The sequence below is a fragment of the Capra hircus genome, chromosome 15 (assembly GCF_001704415.2).
Source record: "Capra hircus breed San Clemente chromosome 15, ASM170441v1, whole genome shotgun sequence".
NCBI classification, from domain to species: Eukaryota; Metazoa; Chordata; class Mammalia; order Artiodactyla; family Bovidae; genus Capra; species Capra hircus.
Window position 1 is genome coordinate 45,949,415 of NC_030822.1, and position 19,044 is coordinate 45,968,458.

General features: G+C 37.2%; 1 protein-coding gene across 11 annotated transcripts in view; it reads right to left on the reverse strand.

Annotated features, from left to right (window-relative positions):
• SOX6 (SRY-box 6) overlaps positions 1 to 19,044 on the reverse strand; it is a 715,392-nt gene that overhangs the window by 141,550 nt on the left and 554,798 nt on the right. For 7 of the 11 annotated variants that reach the window (XM_018059595.1, XM_018059594.1, XM_018059593.1 and 4 more), the window contains one exon: positions 5,446 to 5,569. In XM_018059595.1, the coding sequence (XP_017915084.1) occupies positions 5,446 to 5,569 (124 nt within the window). The remainder of the gene's footprint in view (positions 1 to 5,445; positions 5,570 to 19,044) is intronic. The other 4 variants (XM_018059590.1, XM_018059597.1, XM_018059592.1 and 1 more) reach the window with 1 other exon arrangement.

The following is a 19,044-nucleotide window of genomic DNA, read 5'->3' on the forward strand; positions in this document are numbered from 1 at the left end:
CTTTTGTGTATCAAAAGATACTATCAAGTAAATGAAAAGACAATCCACAAAATGAGAAAAAAAAACTTGCAAATCATAAGTTTGACAAAGGATTAATATCTAGAATATATAAGAAATCCCAAAACTCAGTAAGGGTAAACAAACAACTAAATTTAAAACTAGGCAACGTACTTAAACAGATGTATTTCCAAGAAGCTATACAAATTTCCAGTAAGCACATGAAAGATGCTCAAAATCACTAATCATTAGGGAAATGAAAACCAAAAGCACAATGGGATACCACTTCACATCTATTAGGATGTCTATATTTTTTTTCAAAAATAGGAAAGTAACAAGTATTGGTGAGGATATAAAGAAACTGGAACACTGTTGCATTGCTGGTTGGAAACGTGAAAGGTACAGCCCCTATGGAAAACAGTTTAATGGTATCTCAAAAGATTAAACATAGAACTACCCATATTATTCAACAATCCCGTTCCTACGTATATATCCAAAAGAACTGAAAACAGGGACACAAACAAGTATTCGCATATCAATGCTCACAGAAGCATTATTGACAATAGCCAACATGTGGGAAAAGAATGGACTTTTGATATATCTACAATATGGAGGGACCTTGAAACCACTATGCTTAGTAAATAAGCCAGACACAGAGGGACTAATATTGTATGATTCTTTTCATATAAAGTATCTAGAATAGGCAAATTCACATACAGAAATAGCAGAACAGAAGTTTCCAGGGGTTTGGGGTAAGGGGATAAGGAGAGTTACTGTTTACGGCCACAGTTTTTCTGCTGTTGACGATTAAAAATTTTGGAGTATAGATCATGATTATGGTTACTAAAAACTGCACATGTATTAATACTATTGAGTTGTACATTGAAAAATGGGTAATATAAAAAGTATTATTTTATGTATATTTTCCAAAATTTTTTTATCTTAAAGAAGCATTAGGTATATTAGAGTAAAATTGCTTTTGGTCTTCAGACAGAGAGGCAGTATATCTAGGTCAAATGCTCAGTTCTTGAACCACATTTCTAGTGGATAAGAATGCAGTTTAATGTAGTTAAATTTACTCAGGTTTCATGGTCAGACTTTATCCCCAAACATAGTTCTTTAGAATTTTTTCAAAAAGCTTTCATATACTTTAAGAAACTTAATCTTCACACCCACACTGAGCAGTGGACAAATCATGACATATTTTTTTAGATGATAAAGAAGTGAGGCTCAGCAAGGCTAAGTGACATGTTCAAGTAAGAATTAAATAAATATAACCCATGTGGAACATTTAACACACTGTTTGGCACAAAGTAATTATTCAATAAACTTTAACTGTTATCATAATATTTAATATAACTAAGCAAGGAGTCATGAGCAGGCAGACATCCTGTTCCTAGGATCTCCTGGGAAACGTTAAGGGTGCTGCTTTAGAAGCATTCATTTTTAAAAATCCCAGCTACATGAAGTCCATGGTCGGCTGAACCATCCCTGGCACACAAGGAGTCTATCCAGTATCTTCATTTTACAGTCAATTCAGTCGCTCTGATATACATATTGGCAGCTACAAAAGCTTTTTGTTGTTGTTGTTCGTTTTCACAAACACAGGTGCTCAACTGTATTTATCTTACCCTGGACTGCTGTATCTCTCAGTCTTTGCTTTATCAAGATGTGATAAAGCAAAGCAACCAATATTCTGTGGTGTATGTTCTAGGCCCTGATAAGTTACTTTCTAGAAAGATGTCTCTAATTAGAGAATCAGTTTTAAAAGGGGGGAAGTTAACTAAGGATTAAAACTCAATAGGGGAAATTCTTCACAAGTTATTTTGATACATGTTCCCCTGAAACCGGTACAATCTCTGTAGTCAATCTGCCCCCTCAGCAACCTACCAAGGTGAGAGAGCTTGGCTGGTGTTCACATGGGGACCCTGAAATGCCCAGAACAATGGGTCAAATTATCAGAAGGGGAGAAAGCTGATAGCTCTAAATATATTTGTTTAGAATGTACTACATGGATTCAGAAACAGTCAGCTTTAACAGTGAACATAACCCCAAGGTGGTCTTTGCTTTCTGGAAATGATGAGTATTCAATCAGTCGGAGGCAAAAACAATACAGAATTTGAATCTAGAGAAAACAGTATAGATAATCTTATTTGCAAAGCAAAAGCAGAGACACAGATGTAGAGAACAAATACAGGGGTATCAAGAGGGCAGTGGAAGTGGGAGCAATTGGGAGACTGAGATTGACTCATATACACTATTGATATTACATGTAAAATAGATAACTATTGAGAACATATTGTATAGCATAGGGAACTCTACTTAATGCACTTTGGTGACCTGAATGGGAAGGAAATCCAAAAGGGAGAGGATATATGTACATTTATGGGTGATTCATTTTGCTGTACAGTAGAAATTAAGACAACATTGAAAAGAATCATACTCCAATAAAAATTAATTTTAAAAAAACAGTATGGAATTGATGCTTTTGAACTGTGGTGTTGGAGGAGGCTCTTGAGAGTCCCTTGGACTGCAAGGAGATCCAACCAGTCCATTCTGAAGGAGATCAGCCCTGGGATTTCTTTGGAAGGAATGATGCTAAAGCTGAAACTCCAGTACTTTGGCCACCTCATGCAAAGAGTTGACTCTTTGGAAAAGACTCTGATGCTGGGAGGGATTGGGGGCAGGAGGAGAAGGGGACGACCCATGATGAGATGGCTGGAAGGCATCACTGACTTGAACATGAGTCTGAGTGAACTCCGGGAGTTGGTGATGGACAGGGAGGCCTGGCGTGCTGTGATTCATGGGGTTGCAAAGAGTCGGACACGACTGAGCGACTGAACTGAACTGAACTGAACTGATGGAATTGTTTCAGTTTACGGGTAGATGAAAAAAGAGCAAAAAGAGAGACAATGTAGCAGTTATTCTTCTTGCTGTTTAGGGGATCAAACTATACAGTTCACCACCACTTCAAGACTTTTACATGTGATGCTACTCCTCTACTTGTCTTGCTGTCACACAAGTGAAATTACTATAGTTCAGTTTGGGGCAAAAATGTTTTCCTTGTCCAGGGTCCAGTCAAATAGTATTCTCCTCTCCCAATTCATGTGAATGACAAGAACACTGCATACACCAAGTCTCCTAAGTATGGTCTGTACCAATAGCATCTGAACATATAGATTTAATTCTTTCAAAGTATAATTTTTATAAACAGTAAAACCTGCATTAGCCAAAGTATTTAATAATTTAGCATATGCACATTGCACTCATGCTCAGTCATGTCCGACTCTTTGCAACCCTATGGACTGTAGCCTTCCAGGCTCCTCTGCCCATAGGATTCTCCAGGCAAGAACACTGGAGTGGGTTGCCATCCTCCAGAGGATCTTCCTGACCCAGGGACTGAACGCACATCTCCTGCATTGCAGGCAGATTCTTTACTCTCTGAGCCACCTGGGAAGCTACCTGGGAATTTAGAGTTCTGGTTAACTCAACTCTCTGACATAACTTAGGGGTCACCAGATGACACCTTTTTTACCAGTCTTGCTTGTGATGAAAAATCATCCTACATGTCCAAATCCATGGTCCTGCCCTAACTAGCAGGTTTTAGCCAACATAATCAAATCCAGCTTTGCTACCCCAAGGCACTGCTCTGTGCTGCGCAGATGCTTCACAGTACTGCCCCAGTCTCTAGATTCTTACTTATCTACTGCAATCTCACTGATACTGCGTGAGAAGATTCTTTATAAAAGGGTCCAAATTCATTGACTATATAAAAGTAGCTTCCCCCATAAAAAACAATATTATTGTCTTAACAAAATTACATCATATGCTAATTATGTTGGTATCTATGTCTAGTAGAAATTAATGCTCATAACCTGATTTTGAAATGTGGAAAATTTTAAATTTAAAAACATGAAAATTAGAGTTTCCATGTATAGTTCATCTAAAAGGCTTCTAAGACTTGTGTAGGGATGACAACCCAGATTCAGAATAAACAAGTAAACTTAGTGTACACCAACACTCCGAAGGAAGTCAAAATGAAGAGAGTTCAAAACTATTTATAGAGATCAGAGAAGAACTGAACCACTGCACTGACAGAAAGATATTCTCTGGCAAATATAACTCTGTCCTTAAAACAGACACTAATTTCACAGAATATAACTTGCTCTAAAAATTCTGCTCTAGCAAAATCAACTTTTAACAATTTGAATAACACAATTTTCTTTTACTCAGGTATCCTTTTACTCAGGTTTGTATCTGAGGAGTTTTTAAGTCAGTCCTTAAATTAGCCAATCCCTCAAAATCTCTATTTTTTTAAATCATTTGGGTTTTGACACATCTTATCTTTCTTCACTGGAAAGGGGTTCTCTATCAAATGCGTAAGAGTAACTGATGGCAAAAAATAGATGTTAAAACCCACTAGGTTTGGTCTTATGCTATTCAGTAAGTTTCCTCACAGAGAATTTTGTAAAGTAACTTATATTTTATTGTTGCTTTAAGCATATTAAAATAGCTTTATAAATCCATACACACACACAAAAATCTGCTGCACTCAGATTTGTTGCACTCAGATTGGGAGGTTAATATAATCAGGTTAATACGTTAAAAAGAACTTGACACAGAAATTATTAATGAGTAGAACAAGGTCACTACTTCTGAGGTGAGGTCACTTACAAAGAATGCACAAATGAAATTAAGGTTGACTTTTATTTACTTGACTATCTTCTTACATTGGATTCCTTTGGCAACATATCTTTAAACATTTAAAGCCCTGTTTACAAGGATGCTCTGAAAGAAGCTTCAAACCATTATGCCCCTAATTGAATTCCCCAGGAGTCCAGTAAACCCAGAGGAATAAAGAAAATCATAACATTTGCTAAATCATCTCAAAACATATTTCACTGCAAGGTTATGTGACCTCGTCTTTGAGGTTCAAAGATGAATGAGAAAATACTACTGAATGCTTCATTATTTAGACTGAAATCAAAAAAGAATTTTACCTATTAGTGGCAAGCTAATTAAATCAGTTCAGTTTGAACTTTTCTTCCAAGAGAAATCAGACAACAAACAATAATAGCATTTTATACTGTATGTGACCACTTTCCTAGAGTATAAAAGCTCTCAGGAAGAGAAAAGTATCTTTAACCAAAGACAATTATTCACAGTAAAGATATGAGAGAGAGCTGACAAAATTTGTAGTCCCGAGGGAAAGTAGCATTTTATCTGTGAATACAGAACAAATTCAAGTGGAAGAAGAGAAAGTAAAGTTTCAAGCAATCAATTAGTTATTAACATGCCCCCTTCACAATTCTGATTTTACTTTAAAATACCTTTTATGATCTTTTTACTCATAGTTCCTTCATATGCTTCTGTGTTTGTTTTGACTACTAAGCAAAAACATACGGATCTTAGCATTCACAAAAGAATGTTAAATCCCTGTCTACTTACCTGGTTTGTATGTTATTCCAGGGGGGAAGAGGAATCCCTGTTGGGCAGCAGCAGCTGCTGCCAGGGTCCGCTGGTCATGTGGAAAAATTGGGATCATGAGCGGAGGCATGTGACCCTGAACCTGCTAAACAGAAGAGAGCCTATGATCAGACACAGAGCAAATGCACGCCAAGAAGTATTTGTTTTTCACTCCTGGTGGTGTGCTGGTCCCCGAACAGCCACCCATTTCTAACCTCATTCCAAATCTGCTCCCAGAGAAAATTCACGCTAACTTTACCAAAGCCCTTTCAGATTCCACTGGTATACCAACTATCTAACCTCCTTGTGAATTGGCCTCATCCCTGCTTCCACTAAATTATAATGAATGGTTTTCTTTCATCTTGACTTTTTTCTTTTCCTTCTTTTTTTAAAAACAAAAAGCCAGAAGAAATGTTTTATTCCCTCACCGTACAGTGTTGAAAGGTTTTGCCCTTTCATCAGCTTTGCATTCTGTGCTTTATTTTGAAAACTGTTACTAGTGTCCTTGGTCAGAAAGTAATGTCTAATTGTTATATATTCCAAAAGCTGTAGCTCCCCAGTTTAGATATCTTATTTCAAAGCCTTGCTGCATTATGTCAAACATATAGCCCTTCAGATTTAAGGCTACTACCTCTTGGCTCCCAATTAAACTAATATTCTTTGCCATACACACCTCGATGTAACATATAAATTGCTTGTCTGGCTAAGCAGTTTTACAGCTTTATGCACTACCATGTAGCTGAGTAATTATGGAGTTGTATTCAGAGAGCATTTCATAATAAATCCTACTATATCAAATTTCATTTGACCTCAATAAATGTATCAAAGAGCACAAAAATGCAAAACAGAAAATCTTCACTCTATATCAGTATTTGTATTTCATATAAAGAAAATAAGAACTATGACAGAATCATGTCTGTGAAAATTACATTTTAATTTCCCAGCTCCCTCTTTTACTCTATGCATGCTGTCCTGATTCCAGAATAGCATCACAGGAAGGTTTTGTACTGGCTTTCAAGGCATGATTTTATAAATTAAACTATAGGACTTTTGTTATTTAAAGATCAAAACTAGGATGTACTAACAGCAATGATCTTTAAGTTCAAACAGGATCTTTACTCTCCTTACTAGTATAAAAAAGCTGCAGTATATCCTGTTTAAGATACAAACCTTGACTAGTAGTCTACCAACCCCAAACCCTTCCCCCGTTTAAATTCCTAAATATTCTCTTTAGGCAAAATTCCATATACTGGCTGATGACCCTGTTTAAATAGCACCAACTTGCCTTATCCTGTCCCTGTTCCCTTCACAGCCAGGGACAGATTGCAAAAATGCTCCTGTGCAGGTCTAAGAGGTTTCATTTACCAACAGTTTCTCTCTCTCTAGGGAAAGCCCTAAGATGTGGGTTAATAAAGGGCAAGCAAAAAATAAACCCTTTACAGTATTTCTCTGAATTCATTTCTCAGGAAAATCAACTTATAATAAAAAGGTCTTTGTGCAATTACTACCTTGCCAGTGGGGCGTGAAAGAAACTAGCTTTGGGCAGCTTTTTCTTCCATTTTAGCTGAGGTAAGCCCAAGTTTTGTATGTTTGAGTACAAACTTAGCCTGCTTAAACAGGAGCTGATCCCCTGGTGCCTAGGTCTTGCCTTTAGCCCTGAAGAAAAGCACTAGGTTTGCTGTTCAATTCCAGCTTGCAAACATGAGATGTCAAAGATGACAGCACTGTTCTATGTCAGAAAATAAGACATGATATTTTTGTGGTTGACTATTGTTTAGTATAAGAGTATATCAAAGGAAATCACTTCATTTAGCTTTAGAGATGCTAAGACCATATACCCAGAACACAGCACAGATGCTTCACATTCTAAAGGAAGGAAACAAAAAGTGGGGAGTCTAGGTATCAAATAAATTTTTTCTTTCCTTCTTTCAATGAATATTTATTAAATCATTCTTATGTGTTATGGATTTTGAGAAGAAGCTGAAAAAATGGGGGCTATTTTGATTGGGAGAGAGAAGATATACACTTATGCTGAAATATTTGAAAGAATTATGTATGGAAGAAGAACTTGATTAAGTCTGAGTGATTACAAAGAACAGAACTAGGCTCAAAAGAAAGATTTTAGGGAAGTTTAATGCAAAGAAGAATTTTCCAATAATGAGTTATTCAATAATCACTGTGATTAAAGAGGTTCTTTGCACCATTTTCCTATGTGTGTGTGTGCTCAGATGATTCAATGGACTGTAGCCCACCAGGCTCCTCTGTCCATGGGATTCTCCAGGCAAGAATACTGGAATGAGTTGCCATGCCCTCCTCCAGGGAAGTGGTCAAGTAACAGCTGTATACTCATATGTCACAGATACTTTAAAGAACAGACATAACTTAAACTCTAATTAGATAATGACCTATGGTGCATTTTCCACTTTATAATTCTACGTTTGTTTAAAAGTCAACATTAGGAAGATAATGTAATATAGTCATTCTTCCATTCATTCAACACATTTATTCAGAATCTACTATGTCTACAAAGGCTTTATTGTCAAATGAATCTAAAGCTTAAATCTATAGTGTCATTTCCTTGGCAGTGTGATCTTTAACAGTTACTCAGCCTTCCTGAGTCTATTTTCTCATGTAAAAACCAAAGCTAATGTGTACTACCTTAGCTGGTAGTTAGCAGTGTGGTTGTTGTGAGGATTAAATAAACAAGAAAAGTAATGCTTGTGGCACAGTGACTAGCCTTTAATAGGCACTCAGTAAATATTAGATTCTTAGTTTTTCTTATCCAATTTGCTATTCAGTACTAGAAATTTATCAGACTACTAAAGAACTAATACAAGAAACAGTGGATCTTAACCCATAACTCTACTTCAAATAAGAAAACAAGAGTCAAATAAATAATTCAGTTTGGCAGGAAGAGGCTTGTTTGTTTTTAGCAGACCCATGTCTCACAGAGCATTATCTTATCCTAAATATCCAGAACACGAAGGAAAAAAAAAAAAAAGGTGGGATTAAAAGGCTCATTTGAAGATGTAAATTGGGATCCTTAGTGTTATTCATTAAACAGCATCTGAAAAATAATTTTATTTTTACATTGGAGCCCAAGCTCTTCAGATCTTAAACATAAGGGCATCAATGGCAATCAGGTATCAGACTTTAATTATTAAATCTTGATGTCTGAAGATATTTCCTTTGTAGCTAGCTATGTAACTGAGAGACTAAAGTTAACTAATTAAGGTCATTTTTAACATTAACGAGCTGTAGGTTTTTCATACTAACATAAGCTGTAAGAACTTAGGGAAATTCTTTTCTGTCCATCATCCTCTACATAACAGGATATTTTAGAAAGTTTCAATGCTGTGAGATAAGAGGCAGTTTCAATAAACTGAGAAATAAAGTAAATAAGGAGGGGGATAGAAGGTATTGTGAAAACAATGATAATGATGGAACCAAAGAGTTGAAGTGAAGCTTAGAGTTTATCTAACCTAGTAGTTCTCAAAGTGTGGTACCCAACCAGCAGCATCAGCAATACCTGAGAGCCTTTAAAAAAAGCAAATTATCAGACTCCAGCCCAGACCTAAGAAACAGAAACCCTGGGGGTTGGGGCCAACAGTCTAGAATGTAGACTAAAGTTAATCCAGAGAGGAGATTCTCAAGCTTTTGTGGACTTTGGAATCATCTGGAGGGCTTGTTCAAACAAAAATTATTTGACCCCATTCTCAGAAATAAGTAGATCTGAGGTGGGAACCTGAGTATACTTGTTCTAACAAGTTCCTAAGTGAAGCTAGTTAGTGCCCTTGGTTCAAGGACCATTCTTTGAGAGTCACTAATCCAATTCAAATCTCACAATTTACACCTAGGGAACCAGGTGGCTTGAGAAGGTGAAACTGAGGTCACACTGCCTGCAACAGACCTGGATCTAGAGTCCAGAACTTCTGCACCCTGTTCAGCGCTTTTTCCATTACATCGCATGGACTTCAGGAAAAGAAAAGTGAGAAATCATACATGTACGTTCTCTGCATAGAGAAAATCTGAAGGGCTGCAACTGAAAATAATTTTACATTTCAGAGATGTGTCTCTGAAATATTCATACTATGGAGTATAGATACTATGTTGTTCAGTTTCAGTCTGTTTCTTCTCTCTTATTTTGTACCTACACATGGATCTCAAATTTGTCATCAATTCCATTTAATTCGTTAGCAATAATCATTTAGATCCAAATGATAAAATTGACCTTATTTTAAGTAAAATAATGATGTGCAAATTCAAAATGCCTTCATTAAATATAAGCCAAAATACCCAGGAGCCAGTTAGAACACAGGCTGAGAAACGAAAAGCTCCTCTTACATCTCTAATTATAGAAACCATCAGCATCATCAGAGCAACTAATATTTTCCAGTTTTTCCTATATGTCAAGCATATGGGAAAGTGATTTAAATGCTCCATCTCATTTAATTCTCAAAGTTTTATCAGGTACCTACTGTTACTGTCCTCAGTTATCTAAGGAGAAAGACAAAACAATGAGAAATTAGGTAACATGGTCACTTAAAAAGTGATGGAGCCAAGATTCAAGGCCAGGGATGTAAGGCTCAAAGCCTATACTTTTAAGTACTATATTAAGCATAAAGTCATCTTTTGCTAAATATAATTGTGAATTTACATGCAGTTATAATAAATAATACAAAAGATCCCATGTATACTTTACTCAGTTTCTCCCAGTGAAGAAATTTGAAAAATTATAGAACAATATCACAACCAGGACACTGACCTTGACACAATCCAACAGCCTTACTCAGATTTCACCAACGGGATACCATTTTTTAAAAATTATGTGTCATAAAAGGTAGCACAGGTAATTACAGTTCTATGAATACTTCCAACTACCACCTTTCGTACAAAGTTCAACAGTATGACCTAGTGCAAATAAAGTGAGTGGAAATCATGAATTAAAGCAATAATTTCCTCTTTCAGAACTTTCCATTTATTTTACTTACTAGAAGATTATTGGTTGGAGGTGGGACAAAAATGGAAAGCAAGAACAAGGTGGGTGGGGGAGGTAAGGAAAGAGGATTTGGTGGCCATACAAGCATCACATAAGCATCTAAACTATTTTTCTTCTATGGAAGTTGTGAATTAAGCTTACTGCACTGCATATCAGTGCCTAAGGAAGATAAAGAATTTTGATAAAAGAGAAAAGTCCCATCCTGCTCTGAAGAATGTAAGCCTGCCTTTCCTTTATCTTCCCATCATCTTATTTTCCCATTTGGTAACACGCCAGGAAAGGCAGTCACATTGTAAACAACAAGTTCCAAAAATATTTTACTAAAGAATAAGAAATAATAGAATTCCATCAAAGAGTGACCAGTCTCCACATGTCTTTTTCAAGGAGTTATCAAAATTTCAAATAGCATCTTTTTTTCTTGAAAGTATAGTTTTCCCTTAGCCAAAATTCAGATTCTTTAATTATCCCATGTGTTGTGCTATGCTTAGTTGCTCAGTCATGTCCAACTCTTTGTGACCCCAAGAACTGTAGCCAATCAGGCTCCTCTGTCCATGGGATTTTTCAGGCAAGACTAGTGGAGAGGTTGCCATTTCCTTCTTCAGGGGATCTTCCTGACCCAGGGATCGAACTTGGGTTTCCTGTGTATCCTGCACTGCAGGTGGATTCTTTACCTGCTGAGCCATAATTATCCCATGTGTATATGTTAGTTGCTCATTCATGTCCGATGCTTTGAGACACAGTGGGCTGTAGCCTGCCAGGCTCCTTTGTCAGTGGAATTCTCCAGGCAAGAATACTGGAGTGGGTTGCCATTGCCTTCCCCAGGGGACCTTCCAGACTCAGGGATTAAACTCAAGTCTCCCGCATTGTAGGCAGATTCTTTACCATCCGAGCTACTAGGGAAGACCCTCAATCGTCCCATACATTCAGTTCATTTCAGTCGCTCAGTCATGTCCGCCTCTTTGCGACCCCATGAATCGCAGCACGCCAGGCCTCTCTGCCCATCACCAATTCCCGGAGTTCACCCAAACTCACATCCATCGAGTCGGTGATGCCATCCAGCCATCTCATCCTCTGTCTTCCCCTTCTCCTCCTGCCCTCAATCCCTCCAAGCATCACAGTCTTTTCCAATGAGTCAACTCTTCACATGACATGGCCAAAGTACTGGAGTTTCAGCTTTAGCATCATTCCTTCCAAAGAACACCCAGGGCTGATCTCCTTTAGGATGGACTGGTTGGATCTCCTTGCAGTCCAAGGGACTCTCAAGAGTCTTCTCCAACACCACAGTTCAAAAGCATCAATTCTTCGGTGCTCAGCTTTCTTCACAGTCCAACTCTCACATCCATACATGACCAGTGGAAAAACCATAACCTTGACTAGATGGACCTTTGTTGGCAAAGTAATGTCTCTGCTTTTGAATATGCTATCTAGGTTGGTCATAACTTTTCTTCCAAGGAGTAAGCGTCTTTTAATTTCATGGCTGCAGTCACCATCTGCAGTGATTTTGGAGCCCAAAAATAGAAAGTCTGACACTGTTTCCCCACCTATTTCCCATGAAGTGATGGGACCAGATGCCATGATCTTCATTTTCTGAATGTTGAGTGTTAAACCAACTTTTTCACTCTCCTCTTTCACTTTCATCAAGAGGCTTTTTAGTTCCTTTTCACTTTCTGCCATAAGGGTGGTGTCATCTGCATATATGAGGTTATTGACATTTCTCCCGGCAATCTTGATTCCAGCTTGTGCTTCTTCCAGTCCAGTGTTTCTCATGATGTACTCTGCATAGAAGTTAAATAAGCAGGGTGACAATATACAGCCTTGACGTACTCCTTTTCCTATTTGGAACCAGTCAGTTGTTCCATGTCCAGTTCTAACTGTTGCTTCCTGACCTGCATATAGGTTTCTCAAGAGGCAGGTCAGGTGGTCTGGTATTCCCATCTCTTTCAGAATTTTCCACAGTTTATTGTGATCCACACAGTCAAAGGCTTTGGCATAGTCAATAAAGCAGAAATAGATGTTTTTTTTTTTGGAACGCTCTTGCTTTTTCCATGATCCAGCAGATGTTGGCAATTTGATCTCTGGTTCCTCTGCCTTTTCTAAAACCAGCTTGAACATCTGGAAGTTCACGGTTCACGTATTGCTGAAGCCTGGCTTGGAGAATTTTGAGCATTACTTTACTAGCATGTGAGATGAGTTCAGAAGAACTGTACAAAAAAGATCTTCATGACCAAGATAATCACAATGGTATGATCACTCAACTAGAGCCAGACATCCTGTAATGTGAAGTCAAGTGGGCCTTAGAAAGCATCAGTACGAACAAAGCTAGTGGAGGTGATGGAATTCCAGTTGAGCTCTTTCAAATCCTGAAAGATGATGCTGTGAAAGTGTTGCACTCAATATGCCAGCAAATTTGGAAAACTCAGCAGTGGCCACAGGACTGGAAAAGGTCAGTTTTCATTCTAATCCCAAAGAAAGGCAATGTCAAAGAATGTTCAATTATCCCATAAGTAGGAGTAAAACTGATTTTGTTAATACAAAGAGTAAAACTTAATGTAACCAAAAATAATCTCTGAGCATAAAAGTGCATTATTTTTTATTGCTTTGGAAGGCAGCACTAACTGGGTACGTAACTGGAATGACTAATGAGAATCCAGGAACCCTGTCATAGGTGGAGCTAGTCAGCGCATCAGGAAAGAAGCAAACTTATCCCTTAAAGCATAACTGCCCATTAATTCTAAACTTCCACAATCCCGGACCAAAGCGTTTCCCTTTTGCAGAGGGTGAAGAACACATTCTTGATCAAATAGGCTACATGCCCAGAAATTTTAATTGCTAGGGTGTAACTCACATCTTTTAGACAATCGAGACAGCAGCAGATGCACGTGAAACACTTAGGTTCTGTCTCTTTCTATTCGTAAAACAGCATTGTTGCATCAACACTTATGCCCTTTGTTTTCTCTGTGCTAAGTTGATGATGCCATTTTTTGCCATCTGCCCCAGAGCTTCATTAAAGATACATGAATGGGCTAACTGGCCTGATATCTTGTGAGGAACAGGTGCTATTGTTTGTCCCTGAAGACTTGCACTAAAGATATGACTCAGAATACTTGAGAAAGAGCATCTGCAGCAGTCAGTCAGAAAGCAACTTGGCAGAGACCTGGCTACGTGCTAATATGCAAACAGAGTGACACTCAGGGGGGCTCATTTTCTTTCATGAGGATTATTTAACTTTTCTTAGTGACAGGAAATAAGTATTTGTATTGAAAATCATAAACAATATTAATGTCTATTACCTAGTTAAAGACAGTGAGCAAGTGAAGATCTTTTTAATGTCTTATTTCTAGAAAATCATTCCTCCTGTGATTTAATTGGAGAAAGCTTCCTTAATCTGTTGGAAGGAATGTTTCCAATGTTTGTAAATCATGAAGGAGGGAGGGGAAGACAGAGACAAAAAATACAAGAGAGAAAGAGCAATTGGAGGGAGAGGCAGGGCATAAAGAAAGACAGAAAGGGGTGGGGCTAGGGGTGGGGGTGAGGTGGGGGTGGAATTTCCTTAAAGGCCATATTCTTTATTGCAAAGAGTAGCTGAGTTATTTGCATAAAGTATTACCATTATAAAAGCTGTACAGTCTAGAGTGAAAGAAATAAAGTCCCCAGAACCTTACATGAAAAGCCTTCAAGGCATGGAGGTATCTTCTTACTGCCAAAAAATGCATGCCAAATCTCAGCTATTTCTGGAGAGTTAGGAGGGAAAGGGTCTCATTTGATAGGATAAATAATGCTTTAAAACAAACCCTTTAGTTGCAAAACTTTTTTTTGGTCTAAATTTTTAAGATTCTGTTTTTCCCTGACTTGAAAAGCATAAAGCAGTAAAAAGCATAAAGCAGTAGTCAACATATTGACTATAGTTTGAAGTATCCAGAGGAGCCTTGTATACAGCCTACCTGACTATTCTCTAATTGTTTCAACTCATTAATCTTCTCTCACCAAGTAAACTGAGGGTCTTGAATAGCCTGTGACACTTATATTGCTCTATGCTCCATTGCTCTTATCACAGGGCTAAGGACATACATAGTAGGCATTTTGTGCCAACTAATAAACAGGAGAATCATCGAGGACCCAAGAACTTGTTTTCTGAGCACTAATTTCCATAGGGTAATATTATTGTTAATATAACTGCAAAAAAGTATAGAGCTGTAGCTGTTCTCATTGTAGAAGAAGATTTAAGAATGATGTTTAAATAAATTTTGATATCACTTTGTCTGCTCTTCATTTGTCTCATTTAGCAAATCTCTGGCTGGTACCACTAATGGTGGATTGCAAATCCTTGCTTATAGAGAATCCAACTAGCTCTAGCAGGAGAATAATCAAACTGATATTTTATCAGGAGCAATTATGAGACACAAATTTTCTGAATCTTTAAGAACACAGAGTCCAATCTTCCTAGATGTTTCCCACCAACATCCAATGGATAATAAATGTACAAATAATATAAGAAAAAGATTCCGCTTTGTTTGTTTGTTGAAGGCAAGACATTTTCTCTCTCTCAAACTTCCACAAGGATAACATGCAAAACACTTGTTACCATTCATCTTTCATACAATGCAATTTATTTTCCTGGAATTTTGATGACTACTGTCACCAATCTTTTCAAAATCTTCACTAAAGGGCCAGGAAAATTCCTAGAAAGGTAGAATAAACTAAAGATATTGCAGTTTATGGGCATCCTTTTTAAAAACAGCTTTAGTCTTTCAAAGTCATGTCTTTGAAGATTAATGAATAGCTAACCTTTTCTTTATGTATATTATATTTAAAAAGTTAATTTCAAGGAAAAGAACAGAAAATAGCTTCACTAGTTTACTTGTCTTTAGTAATTTACACTAGTAAATATATCTAATAAAACATCTGAAATATTCATAGGAAAAATGGAGATGATACATATCATCCCCACCTTCACTACCAAGAGTAAGGCATGCAAACAAAGCAACTCTTTTTATAGGTGGGTCTTTAAAGACAGCTATTTCAAATCCACTCCATGGTTTAGTACTTTCCAGCTCCCTTTCTTGATTACAAAGGAGGAGAATGATCTTTGAGAGTAACAGTACAATGGCTCCATTTATCAGATCAATAGCACATATTTTAAAAATCTTCTTTAGGTGTATATTCAGAGAAATGTTAATAGCCCTGAAAGGGCCAATTCTTTGCATGTCCTTTGTGTTAACATCTTTTTATATTTTCAGCATACTGTATACAGTCTGCTCTATTTGTATTTTTGAAAATGGGCAAGTATCTCATTAATCTACCAGGATCATCAGTAGTCAAACATCATTACTTTATTTCTTATTCATTTGTACATGTTCTGTTTAAATAATGAATTTTCAATGAAAACAACATGGATGTGGTACTGATGTAATCATGATTTTTAGCATTTCTTACTTATATGTCCCTTTACTTCCTGAAATAAAGAGTTCCACGTGTATAAAATGAACTCTTGGGACCCTAAGAGACATGTTACTCTGTAAAGTCAGTAGTGCCTGTCTTCATTCAACTATTCCACAGCTTTTACTGAGCACCTAGCACTGTCAATCCTAAAGGAAATCAGTCCTGAATATTCATTGGAAGGACTGATGCGGAAGCTGAAGCTCCAATACTTTGGCCACCTGATGCAAAGAACTGACTCATTGGAAAAGACCCTGATGCTGGGAAAGACTGAAGACGGGAGGAGAAGGGGACGACAGAGGATGAGATGGTTGGACGGCATCACTGATGCGATGGACATGAGTGTGAGCAGGTTCCGGGAGTTGGTGATGGACAGGGAAGCCTGGCGTGCTGCAGTCCATGGGGTCACAAAGTCAGACACGACTGAGCGACTGAACTGAATTGAGCACTATCTGCCTAGTACTGTGCTGAGCACTAGGAATAAAAAGATGCCTTAGAGAAGCCCATAGCTTTATCAGGTAGAAATGTTAAGTTTGCTTTCACTTATGCAGTAGTATACATCATCCAATTTGTCAGCTTACTTTGGAAAGTGGTCAACAGAGAAAGATTTGCTTAAAAAGAAAAATAAATTACAACAAAAATTCCATCACATATCTTTCCATAGTCTTCCTATAGTTTCAAACCAAGAAAAATTTTGAGAGTATTTATGAGGACAAAAGTCAGATTACTTTATAAAATGGATGACAAATGTTAATTAAATGTGTTTAAATTATCTTACTATGTTTTAAGAAACTCTCACCAGGAGGGAAGTAGAATGTCCTGGCCATAAAGAAATTAATAAAACATGTTATGCAAAAGTAAAATTTATGATTCATTTGGAATTAGATATGTACCACCTTTTCAATCCATACAAATGCATAATCTTGTCAATTAAATATTATTGTTAAGGTCTAGTAGTATGTTAAAATCACTTTAAAGTGCAACTAAGGAAAATTCATGTGTGTTTATTACTCCTTAAGGATCTATTAGTGGGTATTTTATTCAGATTCGTGCTGTAAAATCTGCATAAACTCAGCATATTGTTATCCCCATGTGTGCATTTGTTTGGTTAAAGCAGAACAGCAAATCTCAATTTTTGCAACTTCTGGAAAAGTCAAGAGAACTAAAACAGTCTTAATTTTAATCAGATACAAACAGTTATCACTACAGAAGTGAAGAGTTGACTATTATGCAAACAGTCACAGTTAGTGGTCACCAGGCCATCACAGAAGACTGAGCTAGTCAATTACTTTAGATATTTCCAAAGACTAGTGAAGACGAATGTTTCTTATTCCACCCTGTCTTATTTCCACAGAAATATGAAACGTATTAGAGACTAATGATTGTTGTTCTCAAATGGAAACCCCATTAAATACACAATGATCAAAGTGTTTTGCCAAGATGGAAATTAATTTTTTAATTTTGTATAAGTGCCACATAAATATAGTAACATTGTGAAGAATGTGGCATTCCTTTGTTTGTAACAACCAAATTCAGACATAAACATTTCATAAACTTTTGACCTGTAATGAAGGCAATCTGGCTTTTACCCCTGAAGTATTTTATGCAGCCTTACTCTGTTAGCAATGACCAGAGTTCAATTATTAAATTCCTCCTCCAGAAATGCAGGTTTACATCTTAAACTACAGTTTTTGTTAAAATATGCACAAGTAACCTAAAGGAAGGGACTTTGCATCTTAGTAAAACTCCTTGTCTTGTACAGAGTAGGGATTCAACAAATGTTTATAATACAAATGCATTAAAAAAAACTTTCATTCTGTTATTTAAAAAATAAGCTACAATACTTTTGATAATTTTTAAATCTTCTGAACCAATTTAAAGTCCTTTTATCCTTTGCAGTCCTCAAATCAAGGCAATAGGAATATACCTCTGCTTCAAACATACTTCGTTGCAGTGATCTTTTCTTTTGGTATGCCACAGTCTGACTTTGAAGTCCACTTGTTGGTAAGAAAAATATAAAAATTGATTTGGTTCATTTATTTGAAGATATTTTTAATGGCTGAGCTCTCCTAATAGATCTGTTGAAATTCTTCTATAGTATAATTTAGAGATGTCTCTAAACTTCTCTAATAATTTCATCATCATCAATTTTCTGACAAATGATAAACTGTTCTCATCAGAAGAGCCAGGGATACAGTTTTTCAAAATATTAAAAAAGTTTGTTTTATCACAGTGGACTGGTTATGCAATATAGAACAAATGACAGAAAAACATTTAAGCAACACCTAACAAGGAGAGCAGAAAGAGTTTCATCTTAAGCTAGGAGGACTGAGAAACATAAACTCTGAACAGAACATAAATAAGATGTCTAAGCTATTGACAGCTGGGTCCCAGTCATGGCAAGATAATCCTCCCTGGACATATCAGTGAAAGACCATGTGTTCATGGAGGCCTGTAGAGGTTCATAGACCAAGGAGGCCTATATGTGTTCAGGGGTGCAGAGAGGTAAAGTAAAGGGAACTTTATAAGAAATAAACACTGAGTAAAGGCATAAACAGGATTCCTTAGTGGCTCAGGCAATAAGGAATCTTCCTACAATGGTAGAGATGCGGGTTTGATCCCTGGGTCTGGAAGATCTCCTGGAGAAGAGAATGGCTACACACTCCAATATTCTTGCCTGGAGAATTCCATGGACAGAGGAGCCTGGCAGGCTAAATGGGGTGGCAAAGAGTCGGACATGACTGAGCAACTAACACATTTTTTTCAAAGGCATAAATAGTGACCATAGCCACAAATCAAACAACCTTCAGGTTTTGGTGGCTCACATGGTTAAGCATCTGCCTACAATGCAGGAGACCTGGGTTCAATCCCTGGGTTGGGAAGATCTCCCGGAGAAGGAAATGACAACCCACTCCAGTATTCTTGCCTGGAAAATCCCATGGACAGAAGAGCCTGGTAAGCTACAGTCCATGGGGTCGCAAAGAGTCAGATATGGCTGAGCAACTTCACTTTCACTTTCAGGCCTTTTTAGAGCAAAAAGTTAAAGACATGCAACTGTAATTCGTTTTGTAATGTAACCTACAACTCCTGTCCCACTCTAAGCATGTACACTTACACACATACACACACTCATCCACATACACTCA